Below are 13,882 nucleotides of genomic sequence, written 5' to 3'. Positions count from 1 at the left end.
GCGGTGTCCGGTCAACAAAAGCAGAAAGGTCTAAGGCGCCGCTCTGTTCGCGGTTGTAATCATCGCTTTCTTCGTCGTAATGAGTTTCAACGGTAGGGCCCAATAGTCGAACTTCCACATCTCCAGGCAAGAGTAATCCCAGATCTCGCACACCATGCTCTAGTTCTGCCTCTATGTTCGAGCGAATCCGTCAGTGGATAATGCCAGTAGAACCTATCTCGCAAAGCCACGTACCAGGTAGGTAGCCCTGCAGCATTCCGTTCTGCACAAGTGCCAATCCCGCATCCATCAGCCCTCTGTTGTGTAACCTAGTTAGTTTGTGCTCGAGAACGACCTTCGGCACCGTGTTGCTGAGGGGCACCTCGACGGTAATCTCTTGCATAGTTCGTGCCGGGGGAATGAGCACTTCCACAAGGGCTGGATCGGCATCTGCGTTTTTGAGGGGAGAGAACGATGTTGCCGGCTTTGAAGACGTCCCATATGCTTGGACAAGCTTGAGCGCGTGGTCATTGTCAAGAAAAGGATGGCCCAGAACTGTCTGAGCGAGATCATAGACGCCCTCGCTGCTGATTGCATCTGCTGTCCATTTCGCGACGAGGATGGCAATCATGTGAGGAACGATGAATTCCAACTCGCCAGTCAGCTGACCTCAGTCGTTAGCAGTAGTTGGCACAAATCTAAGACAACGACCCTACCTCGAACATGATCACACACAAAGAGATGGTCATACGACTGACACCGGCAAGAAATGCAGCTGCTCCAACCATGGCAAAAACCCCAGGGGATATAGAAGTTATGCACTGTCCCATCAAGCGTCCAAAGAAAGCACCTCCGTCTAACGCAGGGATGATGACGCCAGACGGCACTTTTGTGCCGAATGTGATTATGGTAAGGAGGAGCTTGGTTACCAGCCCATGAATCAACCAGGCGATGTAATCCCCTTTGCCATCCGTCCTGGCCTCATTGCGGCAGACAAACGACGCCGAAGACTCGACATCACGACAATCGACGAGGAGGTTTTTGATAATAACATCGCCTGAATCCCTCGTGAGGGGGTTTGGAAACTGGAGGAGCGCCGTAGCTAGAGCAACCAGGAAGACTTCAAACACGGGGTGGTTCTTGATGAGTGGCAGTTGTCTGAACCATTTAGACCAGCTGAAATTTGCCTTGCAGAAAATCCCGCCAAATAGGCCACCCGCAATTCCAAGGATGATAAAAAGTAGATAATCGATGGCCTCGTATGAGCTTTCGTAGTGGGTCTCGAAGAGGACTAGTTTGCCCGTGCCGGTTGGATTCAGCGCTTTCAAGATCATCGAAGCAAACAGCGAGCAGAAGAATGCTCGCCACAGGACTTTTCGAGGAAAGTAAGTGCTGATTTCTTCGTAACTGAACAGTACGCCTCCAATGGGTGCACCGAAAGCGACACTCAAGCCGGAAGCACAAGCAGCAGACAGCATCTCCCGCATCTTCCTACCGCTGTCCCTATACTTAGGGAAGCAACGGCAAACCAGGTAGCCAACACAAGTGGAGATATGGACAAAGGGGCCTTCTTTCCCGAGGCACATGCCGGATGCTACTGCAAAGGTGGCACCGAAAGCCTTGACCAGCAAGACCTTCAAGTCAAGAAAGTTGGGGATCACGAAGCCTGACAGGATGGTTTTGATCTCGGGGATGCCGCTGCCAGCCGCCATGTAGATTGACTTTCCAGAGGCAACTGGAGCGGTAGCGTCAAGCTTGTCATGGACAGCAGGTAGAGACCGCTTGGTTAACATGGTTGCGCTAGAAGAGATGACGCCAAAAGCCAAGGCGGCAGCGGCGTATATAGCAAAGGAGGACCAGTACGAGGCAGACCACGAGTAGAAGGCATCGCAGTTGTCAGCAAAGTCGGCGTTGGCACAGCAGGCTTCTCTGCTCAGCAATGGGTTTGTCGTGCAGTAGCCGAGCTTCCAGCCGGAGACAGTGGCTTCAGCAACATCGACGACAAAGGCGATACAGGCGGTGATGGAGCCAATGATGGCGACGGCAATCCAGCCGGAGCAGGAGTCGAAGGCGGAGACGAGGCCGTAGCGGAGCCCCTTTCTCGAATGAACGTAGCGGTAGCGGTAGGAATCCTTGACCAGGTCGTGCAGCCAGTCGATGGTGGTATAGTCGTTATATGGCAGACGCTCGCCCACGGTGCTCGCCGCCATCAGCCGTTGCTCGTCCCGGGACAGGGCGGGGTCCGTGAGCGCTGGACCATCGCCGGGGGGCAGAAGAGGCGTCCGCTCGGTTGCCATGATAGGAGCGGGGGAGAACGGGCGACGGGAAACGGCATGGCGGGCAGTGATATTTAGCAAGGCCTATCTCGAGTAGCGGTCAATAGTAGCGTGCAGCGTGCTGAAGGCGGGTGATGTTTGCGCGTGAGGAAGTCCGCGGGCGGAGTACGGCCGCGATGGACGCAGACAAAACGGGATAGTGGGCACGCGGACGAGCAGGCGGCGGCGATCCATAGATGGTGGGGAAGCGGCGCTGGGCACGTGCGCCACGACACGCGGTGTTGGAGGCTGCTCTCCGCCACCGTGGACGAAGGCCGTCGCACGCAGCCTCCTCTGCCCGTGGCAGCAGGACGAACCCCCTGCGTGGCGGGGGCGCGACGGTTGCGCCCGCCCTCTAGTGCAGGAGATCTTGGTCTCTTGGTCCCCTGATCTGGTGCCTGGCGGACTTCCTCCCAGCATCCATTCAGGGTCCACCAGCGCCGCCTCCAGTCCATACTTGCGTCGCCTCTGCGCACGAGCCCTCGCTCGCCAGCACCCTTGCCCCCTGGGCCGACATCACTTCACATGAAAGCCGTGCCGTGACCCGCTCTTTGCCCGCACCGCAGAGAATCCTCTTTCTCTCTCTTTCTCTTTCTCGCTCCCGCTCCTCTCGCGCCTCTCCTTCTCCCGTGCTTCGCCCGACACCCGTCGCCATGGACCACGACGCCCTTCCCTACATCCCGCTGCGCTACGACAGCACCAATTCGCACGACTCGGCGCTGCAGCTGGTGCTGGCCCTGCGCCCCGAGTGGCGGCAGCACCAGGACACCATCGACTTCGTCCGCTTCACCGATGGCATCACAAACACTGTACGTTAAAGGCAAGCACCCGCCGCAGCCCCGCTACGACCCTGGCGCTGAACCGAGCCCCTGCAGCTCTTCAAGGCCGTCAACAAGCTGCCCGGCTGGTCTGACGAGCAGATCGACCGCGAGGCCGTGCTCATGAGAGCCTACGGCCGCGGCACCGACGTCCTCATCGACAGAGAAAGTTGGTCCCGTCCCGCCCCGCCCCGCCTGCAACTTGCCCCGCAGCCTGCTCACCCCCGCTCCAGGAGAGACGCGCTCCCACTCCCTGCTGGCCCGCCACAAGCTCGCGCCCCCGCTCCTTGCCCGTTTCGAAAACGGCCTGCTGTACAAGTTCATCGAGGGCTCCGTCTGCTCGCCCCCAGACCTCCGCCGCCAGGACGTCTGGCGCGGCGTCGCCCGTCGCCTCGGCCAGTGGCACGCGACACTGCCCATTTCCTACCTCATCACCGAGATCCCCTCTGATGATGCTCCCGCCACCGACGACCGCACCCACCGCCGCAAGGCCTCGTGGCTGGAGGCTGCCGACAACATCACTCCCGACAAGCCCTCGCCCAATCTCTGGACCGTCATGCAGAAGTGGATTCATTCCCTGCCCCACGCAACCGATGCCGAGCAGAACCGCAAGACCACGCTGCAGCGCGAGCTGGTCTGGCTCGTGAGCCGCCTCAGCTCCACCCCCGGAATCAGTGCCAACCCCCTGGTCTTCTGCCATTGCGACCTGCTTTCCGGCAACGTCATCATCGAGCCCCAGCCCTCGTCCGGTGAATCTCCTGCCTCGACTGCTGAATCCAATGCTACCGACTCGTCCATCGATGCCTTGAGCGTTGACTTTATTGACTATGAGTACGCCACCCCGGCGCCTGCCGCCTTTGACATCAGTAACCACTTTGCCGAGTGGGGTGGCTTCGACTGCGACTTCAACTGCCTGCCGACCCGCTCCGAGCGCCGTGACTTCATCGGCGAGTATGTTTCATCCTACAGCTCGCACCTGCCCCAGCCCTTGCCTCGTGCCGACGTGGATGCCAAGACCGACCAGCTGTTCCGCGAGGTCGATGATTTCCGCGGCGTGCCTGGCTTCTACTGGGGCATCTGGGCCCTGATCCAAGCCAAGATCAGCCAGATTGATTTCGACTATGCCAACTATGCCGAAGTCCGTCTGGGCGAGTATTGGGCATGGAAAGAAGAGCTGCTTGGCACCCGCACCGGCGACCTGCCCCTTCGTGAGAGGCGCTGGGCTGAGAAATGAGTAAACGACTATCTTATTGCTTTATGTTTTTCGCATCGCGCCTTCGCATCTGATGAGAGTTGCGGATTCAACAACCGCAGCCATCACTACGAGTCCTTGACTGTTTGACCTAGAGTCCCGTCACTGATTGCTCGGAGCCTCCTCTCTGCTCGTTGAAATCCGTTCACGGCGTCCCCGGCATTGTCCAATCTTGTTCTGCATATAGGGGCATAAAGGTTGCTTTGAAAAGCAAGGAGGAAAAAAGTTAAATGGTGTGACGCGGCGGCCGTGTCGGTTCTATCTAAATTTCCTCCGGCCTCCTTGGACGTTTTCATGGTCTTCAACGACGATACCCAACTCTACTGTCTTGTATTTCACATTTTAGAAAAGGCCCCGATCTAATGTGGAGGTGGAGGCGAGAGCTACTCGTGGAGGGCTTTGGGGGAAGTCTTTGTGCTGGGCGGCTTGGTGAGGAGCAAGTGTAACAGGGTGTCGTCAGCAGGGCCCCACTTATCAGACAGAAAGCTAGAATTAAACAAATGGAACCCAAGCATAATCGTAAGCTGTGCACGTCTTTCCAAACACGTCTAGAACAAATCGTCTGCATTTACGTCTTCTCCTCTACGGCGGGCCAGCCAGATGCGACCGCTTTCATATACACCTAGATACAAGCCACTTCCGACCATGGTCCAGACGGCACGAAGGGCACCGCCGCGCCAAATCCCCCGGAAGCCCTCCTGGGCAATGATTTCGCGGCCAATGGCCAGGCTCGACTTTCGGGCCCCGGTTTTACCTGATACATTCTTAACAGCAGCAACCGGGCCGTCTTGCAAAGGCTTCGTGGTGTTTCCAAAGGCGTCCTTAAGGGCGTCTGGCGCTTCGTCGAGCTTCGGCTTGGAGGCTTCGGCGGCGGACAGCATGATTCGCGTCTTGATAAGATCGATAGGAGTGGTAACGACGGCAGCAACGCTGCCCGCAGAGCCGGCGCTGACGGCTGTGATGATGCCGCTCTCAGCGAGAGAGCCGGTCCTAGTGCCGGTCCTGTCACGGTAGCTCTTGAGGTACTCTTTCATACGCTCAAACATGGGGAATTGGAGGGCAGTGAAAGGCAGGTTGCGCCCAGCCAAGGCGGTATAGCCGCGCCAAAGGGCGAGAGGATTGGACCGAAACTTGGCCAGAGTCTGCACGGTAGCGTTGCCCCGTCCAGCGCGGGTGTCAACCATCTGGGCATTCTGCTTGATGACTTCGGCGGGAGTCAGGATCGCGCACGACACGAGCTCGCCGACAGAGGAGGCAATGGAGTGGATGACGGGCTGCGGCAGCAGATGGGAGGCATGCGAGGGCAATTGAGGGTTGTGGGTCGTCAGGAAAGCCTTGACGCCCTCGTATGTGGTGAAAAATGCTCCTGCTTCAGGCTGTCAGAATGCCGGCACATTTTTGCCTTTTTTTTGGGCGGGAAGAAATACAGGAGGGAAGAGTGGCTATTATGACGCTGCCGACGCCCTGATACAGGCCGCGGAAGAGGGCCGGGCGGTTGATTGTGTTCGTTTTGGCATTGAGGTACAGGCGGGCATAGTCGGGCGACTGGAGGCGGGTCTTGAGGGTGTCGAGAGGGTAGACGAGAAGGTCGACGGTGAAAGCTGCAAACGCACCGGCCTATCAGGATTGCGAGCGGGTCAGCACAGGCGGGGCTGCGGGGGCGGGGCGGGGCGGAGAGCACTAACCAGCAGGATGTCGGCGGTGGTATTGTTGCCGGACATTGGGAGGGCGTGTCTGCAGCGCTCGTGGAGAGGATCCTGTTGTCGTGACGATCTGATAACGAGGTTGCTGAGAATTCGCCGCCCGAACCCCGATTACCGCCCGTGCGCCCAGCCTCGTATCGGGACCGCGCGGATGCAGCTGCAGGACTCCCGTCTGGGCTGGCAGCGAGCGTGCCTGGCGGCCAAACCATGGGAGCGCCGCCGTTGTGCGTAGCGTACCCGGCCTATGGCAGTGCCATACAACGAAAGCTGTCAGAAGTTGGAGTCGCAGCTGATGAGGCGCGCCTCGTGGTCAGCGCTCTACGTCATGCCCGCCGACCTCCCCACCAGCTACCTCGCATCACGTTGCTTTGGGCTGCCCCGGGCTGCGCGCCCAACGGTCGCAGCCGCAGACAAGCGCGCTCCATCTGGCCTCGGACGTGTTGGCGATTGCCATAGCGCAAACACTCGCAGACCCTGATCCTCCAGCCGCAGGTGTTCGCAGTGGCGCGCAAGGCGGCACGCAAAACAGGAATTCGCGGCTGCCTGCGCTGGCATTCGGCCGCCTGCTGCAGCAAGACGCAATGTGATTCACTTGGCCGCACGCTGGCGTCATACTTAGCCACGGACCCCGCCGCCCACGCCCAAGGCCAACCTTAGCCGCCTGCCCGCCTGCCCAGCGCCGCAAATCCTGCACCATCCAGCCTTCTCGAATACGCCCTGATCCCTCACCAACTAGCTTCAAACAAATACTGCCAACCGTCCACGCGCGCGCCTGCCCTCTGCCCAACTCTGCACACCTGCCTCCCTCTTTGCGCGCCCAACTTCACCCCGCAAGGTATACAAGGCCCCCGGACCCTCCCCCAGCACCTGTCCTGACCTATTGTCAGACATCCGTCACCCCACCGATTCACCCACGCTCGCCCGAGCGCCAACCCGCCGTTATGTCACAGTACGGCTACGACGACGGCCCACGCCGTCACGACTCGAGGCGCACCCGCACTCGTGAGCCCGAGTACGTCGAGGAGACGTACATCCAGCGCGGCAGTGCTCCGCCCCAGCGCGACCTCGTTTACCGCCCTGCTCGTGAGGACAGCATCGAAGACATCCCCCGCGACTTTCCTCCGCCCGGCGCCGAATACCGCAGGACCAAGGTGCGCGAGAATTACGGCCCTCCACGCCGCGCCCGCTCTGTCGGCCGCCGCGACTACTACGATGACGACTACAGTGACTACGCTCCTCCTCCGCGAGGCAGGAGAAGCCGCGACGACCCTTACTACTCGGACGATTACGACCGTCCTCCGCGCCGTGAGCGCCGCAAGTCCAAAGTTGAAGAGTTTCTTGATGACGCTGGTCTTGGCGGCGTGGTAGGCGCCGTGCTTGGAAAGTCGCGCAGCAAGAGCAGGTCTCGTGGTCGGGATGACCGGAGCTACGACCGCTATGATCGCCATGATCGCTACTACGATGACCGTAGCCGAAGCCGAAGCCGCCACGGCAAGTCTGAGCGCAAGTGGCAGCAAGCTGCCCAGGCTGCCCTCGTCGCCGGTGCCGTCGAAGCCTTCCGGAGCCGCAAGGACCCTGGTGCCTGGACCGGTGAAAAGGGCACTCGTATCGCAACAGCTGCCCTTGGTGCTGCCGGCATCGACGGCCTTGTCGACAGAGACCCGGACAAGAAGAGCAAGCGCCACACTGCCGAGGCCGTGATTGGCGGCTTAGTCGCTAATCGTTTAGCGAACGGTCCAAGAGATCGCTCCGCTTCTCGGGGCAGATCTCGTTCCCGTTCACGCTCCCGTGCCCGCTCCCTCTTCAGCCGCAGCCGCTCGCGAGGCCGCTCTGTGGACCGTGAGGAAGGAGGTGGGGGTGCCATCAAGAACCTTGCGGGCGCAGGCGCCATTGCTGCTGCCGGCAAAGCCATCTACGACCGTGTGCGATCCAAGTCAAGGCGCCGCAGGTCTCCGAGCAGCTCGAGTGCCGACAGTTACGTTCCCTCACGCGGTCGCCGTTACGGCCGTGCACGGGGGTCCGCGGTAGACGACGACTATCCAAGGACATCCACGGCTGGGAGTGTAGCAGGGGGCCCTGTGGCGCCACGCGCAAGACGCAACAGCAGCGTGAGCTCGGAATCTACCACAGACATGGAGCAACAACGAAAGAAAATGCGAGGTAAGGAACTCCTCACCGCGGGGCTGGCGACTGTTGCAACCATTCATGCCGCACATGGTGTCTACACGTCCATGGTGGCGTCGGAGAAGCGGCGCAAGCTCGTTTCCGAGGGTGAAATGTCGCCGGAAGAAGCTCGCAAGCGGAAGAGCAAGAATATGCTGCAAGATGCGGCAGCTGTTGGCATTGCGGCGCTTGGCATCAAAAGCGCCTTCAGCGAGTGGAAAGAGATGAACGAACAACGCCACCACGTGCACGAGCTCGAGGCCAAGCGACGCAAGAAGAGGAAGCAGCGCGAGCGAGCCCAGCGCGATGCCAGACAGAACGCCCTGATGAATGGCTCTGCTAACCCGTATGCCGTCCCAGCTCCTGGTTCCGCGTACCCGCAGTATGGCGCCTCAACCTACGCAGATGCGAACCCCTACTCCGCTGGCAACTTGCCGCCGCCGCCGATGGGGGCCCCGGCTGGGAGATATTGAGCCAAGCTTCATGGATTCTGTTTTTGCACTTGTACACCTTTTTTCTCGTCATGGAGGCGTGGGCTTGAAGGCTGGCATGCGTGGATCAGTCACACCGCCGACCTTTGAAAAGAAATACAAGAATCACCGACATGGCTACAGCGATTTCCTTTTGTTTTTTGCTATTTTACCAACACGCGCGATACCGGTCCTTGGAGGGGGTGCATTGACGAATTACGACTAGGTTACGACAATTAGAATGCGGGCAAACTAATGGCTTTGCGTATTGACCATTACTATAATAGACGAGATTGACGAATGATGGCCTTGATCGTAGCTAGCTTGATGTTGCTGTACATGAAACCCCAGACATGCCTACCGACATGTCTTCTGCCAATCTTCGGCCAGGATGTCGGCAGCCCTCTCAGCCACCGCGTACACATCTGACTGAATGTTGCCTCTTGGAATCAGTGGAAATACGCTAGCATCTACGACGCGCAGGCCGCTGACTCCATAGACGTTCAAGCGTGAATCGACGACGCCACCGAGCTCCCGCGGCATCATGGCTGCAGTTCCGCACAGATGGAAATGCGGGATATACCCGTTTCTCACCATCTCCCGTGCCTCTTCCATGGTCTCGATCGGCTTCCCTCCGTTGTGAATGCGCCGACCATTTTCTTTGAACAGGTGCGACAGAGGCGGTGTTGCGCGCAGTCGTTCGGGAAAGAACAGATGACGCGCGTGGATTTCCAGATCCAATGGGTGCGACATGGCCTTGGGATCGAATACGGGCGCCGCCCTTGGGTCTTTGGATTGTATGTGGACGTTCCCACGGCTGAAGGGGTAGTTCAGCACAGACACAATCGTGGCATAGAAGCCAGGAGTGGACATGGAGAGGAAGTCCTTTGGCGACGGCCCGGCGGCTGGGATGATTTGAAAGGGGGCAAGAGTATATTGGACCGTGGTATTGCTCGGCGACGACAGCTGGGCCGCGAGCACGTCGTACTGGGCGCGGAGATGGGCGGGCAAGTCGGCATCTCTCAAGTGAGCAGAGACGAGTTCCGACAAGTCGGCTGGGGCGAGGTCCTGGTCGAGGGCGTGGAAGAATGCCGAAGGGAGCAGACAGGCAGAAAGAGGCCCCGCAGCTGCGGATTGGTAGGCTGCGAACAGAGCTTGCTGGACGGCAGGATCCCGCATCTGGTCGCCAGATGTCATCGGGTCTTGGACCTCCCAGGAAGCGGGCACGAGCGCGTGGTCCTGGAGGTTCTCTCCAACATGGCTGTTGTCGACAAAGCATTCGATTCCATGCCTCGTGAGCAGTTCTTTGGAGCCAATGCCGGACAGTTCAAGCAGTTGGGGCGTTCTCAAGGCGCCAGCAGCAACGATGACCTCGTGCTTGGCTGCAATCTGATGGGCTGTGCCGTCCTTCGCGGTGAAGTGGACACCGGTCGCCCTGCAGGATCCATCGGGCTGCCTCTCCAGTGCTACCTTCTCGACAAAGGCTTCAGTGATGACCCGGAGATTCGGACGCTTGAGAACTTTGTCGTTCAGATACGCGGAGCCCGCATAGCTCCTTGTGCGAGTGGTAGGATCGATATTGGATGGGGGGTTGAATGCGCCGCTCGCGACGCCCGAGATGGGATCACCGGTCATGTCCAGGTTGAGGGTGCGGAAAGTACGTGGCCAGGCTTTGCTGAAGGGTGCAGACCCATCGGCGCCGCCGAACGAGACTTGAATCGGTCCACTGTCTCCCTGGGCCTTTTCGACCATGTAGTCAAGCATGAGCTCTTCACCCAGGCCCTCCCTGTCGGGCTTGGAGTATGTATGGAACTTGCGAAAGTACGGTGCAATGGAGCTCCATCCCCAGCCTGGATTGCCCAGTTTCTCCCACGAATTAAAGTCGGATTGGGATGGGTATATGATCATTCCGAGATTGATGCTTTGATGTGCACATTAGTATTTGTTGGAACAATCTTCCGGGGCATGGACCTACGCAGATGAACCGCCAAGGACCTTTCCTGTTGGCTGGCCGATAGTGCGGCCATTGAGATGCGCCTTTGGCCACAGTCAGCTTCGAGCATCGTGGTTCCTGGGCAGGAACGGACCTGAGGTTCACATGTGACACACCAGTCATAGTCTGGATCGGAATATGTGCTCGCTGCAAGACCGGGGACGGTGATTTTCGGGTCATCGAGGCGGTTTTGGCCAGCCTCTAGCACGAGTACTCGGATGCCTTCGTTTTCGGTCAGTCGAGAGGCGACTGTAAGGCCTGAGGTACCGCCTCCCACAACCACGAAATCGAACTCAGCCGACTCAATGCCAGCGGATGTAGAGGTGTCAACAGCAGCCATTGTGCTCACTGCTGTGTCAACGAAAGGCGTCGTTGCTGTTTATGAGCACCCATAACGTGCCTGCAGCGCCGCCTGTCCCACTGTTTTCAGACGTTGCCGAGCGGTGGGCAGAGCAGATTACCCAAGCGCCAGGCTATGGGCCACGCAACTTCGCTCCGGCAAAATATTTCCATTGGACGATAAAAGCCACAGGATGGCGTGGGGGCCAGACTGTGGGGACCGCGGTGGGATCCTGCCTTAATTCGATGCCTCCTTAAGGGCTCGTGCTTCCGCTTGCGGTATATGCCAAGAGGGGTTTCATGTGGAGAAGGTAAGCTGATATCAAAGACCTTGCCAATTGTGCATAAGTTGTCGCCTGTTCGCCCCTGGTGACGCCAGACATAAAACGGCCGTCGGTTAACATTGGGAACGATAAGCGAACGGAACGGCAAGCACAAAAGAGAGACAATCGCGGCATTGTAGCACTGAAACTTACTAGCTTGCAGTGGAGACGCTGCAAAAGGTTGTTGCTGGTGGCTGAATAGGAAACAAAGCAGGCCAGTGCGCCATTGAGTACGAGGTCGATTTACATTGCAATGGAGGAGGATAAGTCGAGATGCCCATGAATACACAATGCAAGTGTGAACAGAGGCATCCGATCAGCGGCTGCAATCACGTGGCAATACCAGCAAATAGGTCTTGTCCGGGCTCCTCAAACAAGGGATTTTTTTGGCTCGACGGCGGCGATAAGATCCCATCGGTTTATCAGAGAAACAGATCCGCATTAGCATTCGGCAGCAGTACCCCTCTGTAGTTTGTTGCCGTTGACATGAGCAGACTTCAAGCCAAGCTACCGAAGTATTGGAGGCACCCGTGACACGTCCTGCAGGGAGACGGAATTCAAATGAAAATGATATTGCTGTAGTCAGGCCGCGCGCGCTGTGAGGGTTTTTGTAAGTCGCATGGATACCTAGGAAAATTTATCACAAAGCCCCGCTATGGCATCGCTCTCATAGATACTTACGTTGCAAAGCGCCCCGCCTCATTGAAGGGATGATGGTGAAGAAACCCATATGCATGGAGTGAGCAACTGAACACAGAAGCGCAGAGTGATGGAAGCAGCCACTTTTGCTGATGAAGTCGCTTTTTTTGGCAACGGAGATGGCCAGATGGTGGGTTGGTACCTTTACTAATGGCTGGTGCGTTAGTAAGCTCAGCAGATGGGGTGATTACGCAGGCTGTTCCGTCAGCGAATTGCACCGTGTGGCTTGCTGAGGCATCTGACTCGCGAAGGAGTGGTTACCAATCCTTCGGCTGAGCAATCCATCTTCGGCTTTGGCAATCGCCCGACGCTTGCTCAGCATCAAGCCCAACCAACATGATATAAATTCGGTACAATTGTAGGAGGAAGCGTGCTGTTCCCGCTCACCAAACCTATCTTCACCACATTCCTCCCAAATCAACATCGCCCAGATGGCTCAAACATACCTCGTGACCGGCGCCGCCCGTGGCATTGGATTCGGTCTAGTCGAGGCTTTGGTACAAAGGCCCGGCGTCACTGTCGTTGCGGCCATCAGAGACATCACCAAAAGGGAAGGAGTGGAAAGCCTCAACGCAAAAGCCGCCGAAGGATCAAAGGTTGTCGCCGTGCAAATCCGTGCTGGAGACCCGGACGATGCCCAGGCTCTTCCTGCCACCTTGCTGGAGAATGGCATTGAGCATTTGGATGTCGTCATAGCCAATGCCGGCATCTCCAACTACTATGGGACGGCTGCAACAACCCCACTTGAACAGTTCCGCGACCACTTCGAGATCAACACCATCGGCTTGGTCGCGCTATTCCAGCCTGTGCTGCCGTTCCTCGAGAAATCCAAGCATCCGGTCCTGGTCTACGTTTCCACTGCAGTTGCCTCGATGGGACGGCCATTTCCTCTGCTGTCATCGGCCTACGGTGCTTCCAAGGCGGCTGGTAATTTCATCATCACCAAGATCAGCCAGGAGAACCCGAAACTGATTGCCTTTGCAATCTCCCCAGGATGGGTACGTCGTCTCTGCTCTCTTGAGGATCCGTGGACTAACGTCGGCAAACAGGTTCAAACCGACATGGGGAACATGGGGGCCAAGTCGGCTGGGTTGGAAGCCGCTCCAGAGACGTTGGAAGCCAGCGTGTCGGGCATTCTGAATCGTGTTGACAATGCCACCCTCGAGAAGGACGGCGGAAAGTTCAAGGATTACAAGGAGGACGATATTCCGTGGTAGACATGTCCTGCCGTTCGGGTTTAACCGTGCTCATGCGGTCCATTCCAAAACGTCGAGATGGTTTTGAACACGAAGTAGAGCTGCAATTAAATATATGAAGTACTCGGGCAATTGGGCTTTCATGGCATGTGTTCGTCTTCTTGACCCACCTCTTACTTGCCTCAGGTCTCCAAGCGCTTCCCAAGTAGAAGTCTTGGGGGAAGACGCGTAAAGTGGATTCTTAACAACGGCAGAGTGTAGAGTGCCCGAATGCTGGGTTCAAGTGTGGAAAGGTGGAACATTGGCTCGGTCCTATGTTATGAAAACAACCATTCCCATAATAACTGGCCTACAACCGGCTTCCGCAGAGCTAGAAGCAGATCCCGTTTCGAAAAGCCGAGCGACTGTAGACCCAGAAAGCACATGGCGGGAAGGACGGCGTGACAAGGGACTCGTTGGTGTTCAATGAACCAATATTCCCCAGTATTTCGAAAAGCAACGGCGTGGCTGCATCGTGATTGTGTGGTTGAGTGGGATTGTCGCGGCAGACGAAGCGGCAGTCGTCGGAGAAGAAGATGCAGTTCGGTTGCGCGAGCGACGCCGCAGATGTCGTGCGAGCACGCCAACGCACG

At 57.9% G+C, this 13,882-nt stretch overlaps 5 protein-coding genes across 5 annotated transcripts; 3 read left to right on the top strand and 2 right to left on the bottom strand.

Annotated features, from left to right (window-relative positions):
* Nucleotides 1–190: 190 nt before the first annotated feature.
* Nucleotides 191–2,276, bottom strand: LTHEOB_9110 (H(+)/Cl(-) exchange transporter 3; the record flags this gene model as incomplete). The annotated part of the gene is made up of 2 exons (XM_035518663.1): nucleotides 191–643; nucleotides 696–2,276. The coding sequence occupies 2 exons, from the start codon at nucleotides 2,274–2,276 to the stop codon at nucleotides 191–193; spliced, it is 2,034 nt and encodes a 677-aa protein (XP_035369140.1).
* A 671-nt stretch (nucleotides 2,277–2,947) lies between these two features.
* Nucleotides 2,948–4,346, top strand: LTHEOB_9109 (Ethanolamine kinase; the record flags this gene model as incomplete). Its single annotated transcript, XM_035518661.1, has 3 exons — nucleotides 2,948–3,103; nucleotides 3,170–3,281; nucleotides 3,346–4,346. 3 exons carry the CDS (start codon nucleotides 2,948–2,950, stop codon nucleotides 4,344–4,346), a joined length of 1,269 nt encoding a protein of 422 aa, XP_035369139.1.
* A 2,662-nt stretch (nucleotides 4,347–7,008) lies between these two features.
* Nucleotides 7,009–8,703, top strand: LTHEOB_9108 (uncharacterized protein; the record flags this gene model as incomplete). Its single annotated transcript, XM_035518660.1, has 1 exon — nucleotides 7,009–8,703. The coding sequence occupies one exon, from the start codon at nucleotides 7,009–7,011 to the stop codon at nucleotides 8,701–8,703; it is 1,695 nt and encodes a 564-aa protein (XP_035369138.1).
* A 354-nt stretch (nucleotides 8,704–9,057) lies between these two features.
* Nucleotides 9,058–11,033, bottom strand: LTHEOB_9107 (Aryl-alcohol dehydrogenase; the record flags this gene model as incomplete). The annotated part of the gene is made up of 3 exons (XM_035518659.1): nucleotides 9,058–10,621; nucleotides 10,676–10,737; nucleotides 10,788–11,033. 3 exons carry the CDS (start codon nucleotides 11,031–11,033, stop codon nucleotides 9,058–9,060), a joined length of 1,872 nt encoding a protein of 623 aa, XP_035369137.1.
* Nucleotides 11,034–12,485: 1,452 nt separating this feature from the next.
* LTHEOB_9106 (Aflatoxin biosynthesis ketoreductase nor-1) lies at nucleotides 12,486–13,271 on the top strand (the record flags this gene model as incomplete). Its single annotated transcript, XM_035518658.1, has 2 exons — nucleotides 12,486–13,052; nucleotides 13,104–13,271. 2 exons carry the CDS (start codon nucleotides 12,486–12,488, stop codon nucleotides 13,269–13,271), a joined length of 735 nt encoding a protein of 244 aa, XP_035369136.1.
* Between the last annotated feature and the right edge of the window lie 611 nt (nucleotides 13,272–13,882).

The sequence above is a fragment of the Lasiodiplodia theobromae genome, assembly GCF_012971845.1.
Source record: "Lasiodiplodia theobromae strain AM2As chromosome Unknown scaffold_30, whole genome shotgun sequence".
Taxonomy (NCBI): Eukaryota; Fungi; Ascomycota; class Dothideomycetes; order Botryosphaeriales; family Botryosphaeriaceae; genus Lasiodiplodia; species Lasiodiplodia theobromae.
Note: the sequence above shows the minus strand (reverse complement) of the source record. Positions and strands in the feature narration are given on the sequence as shown.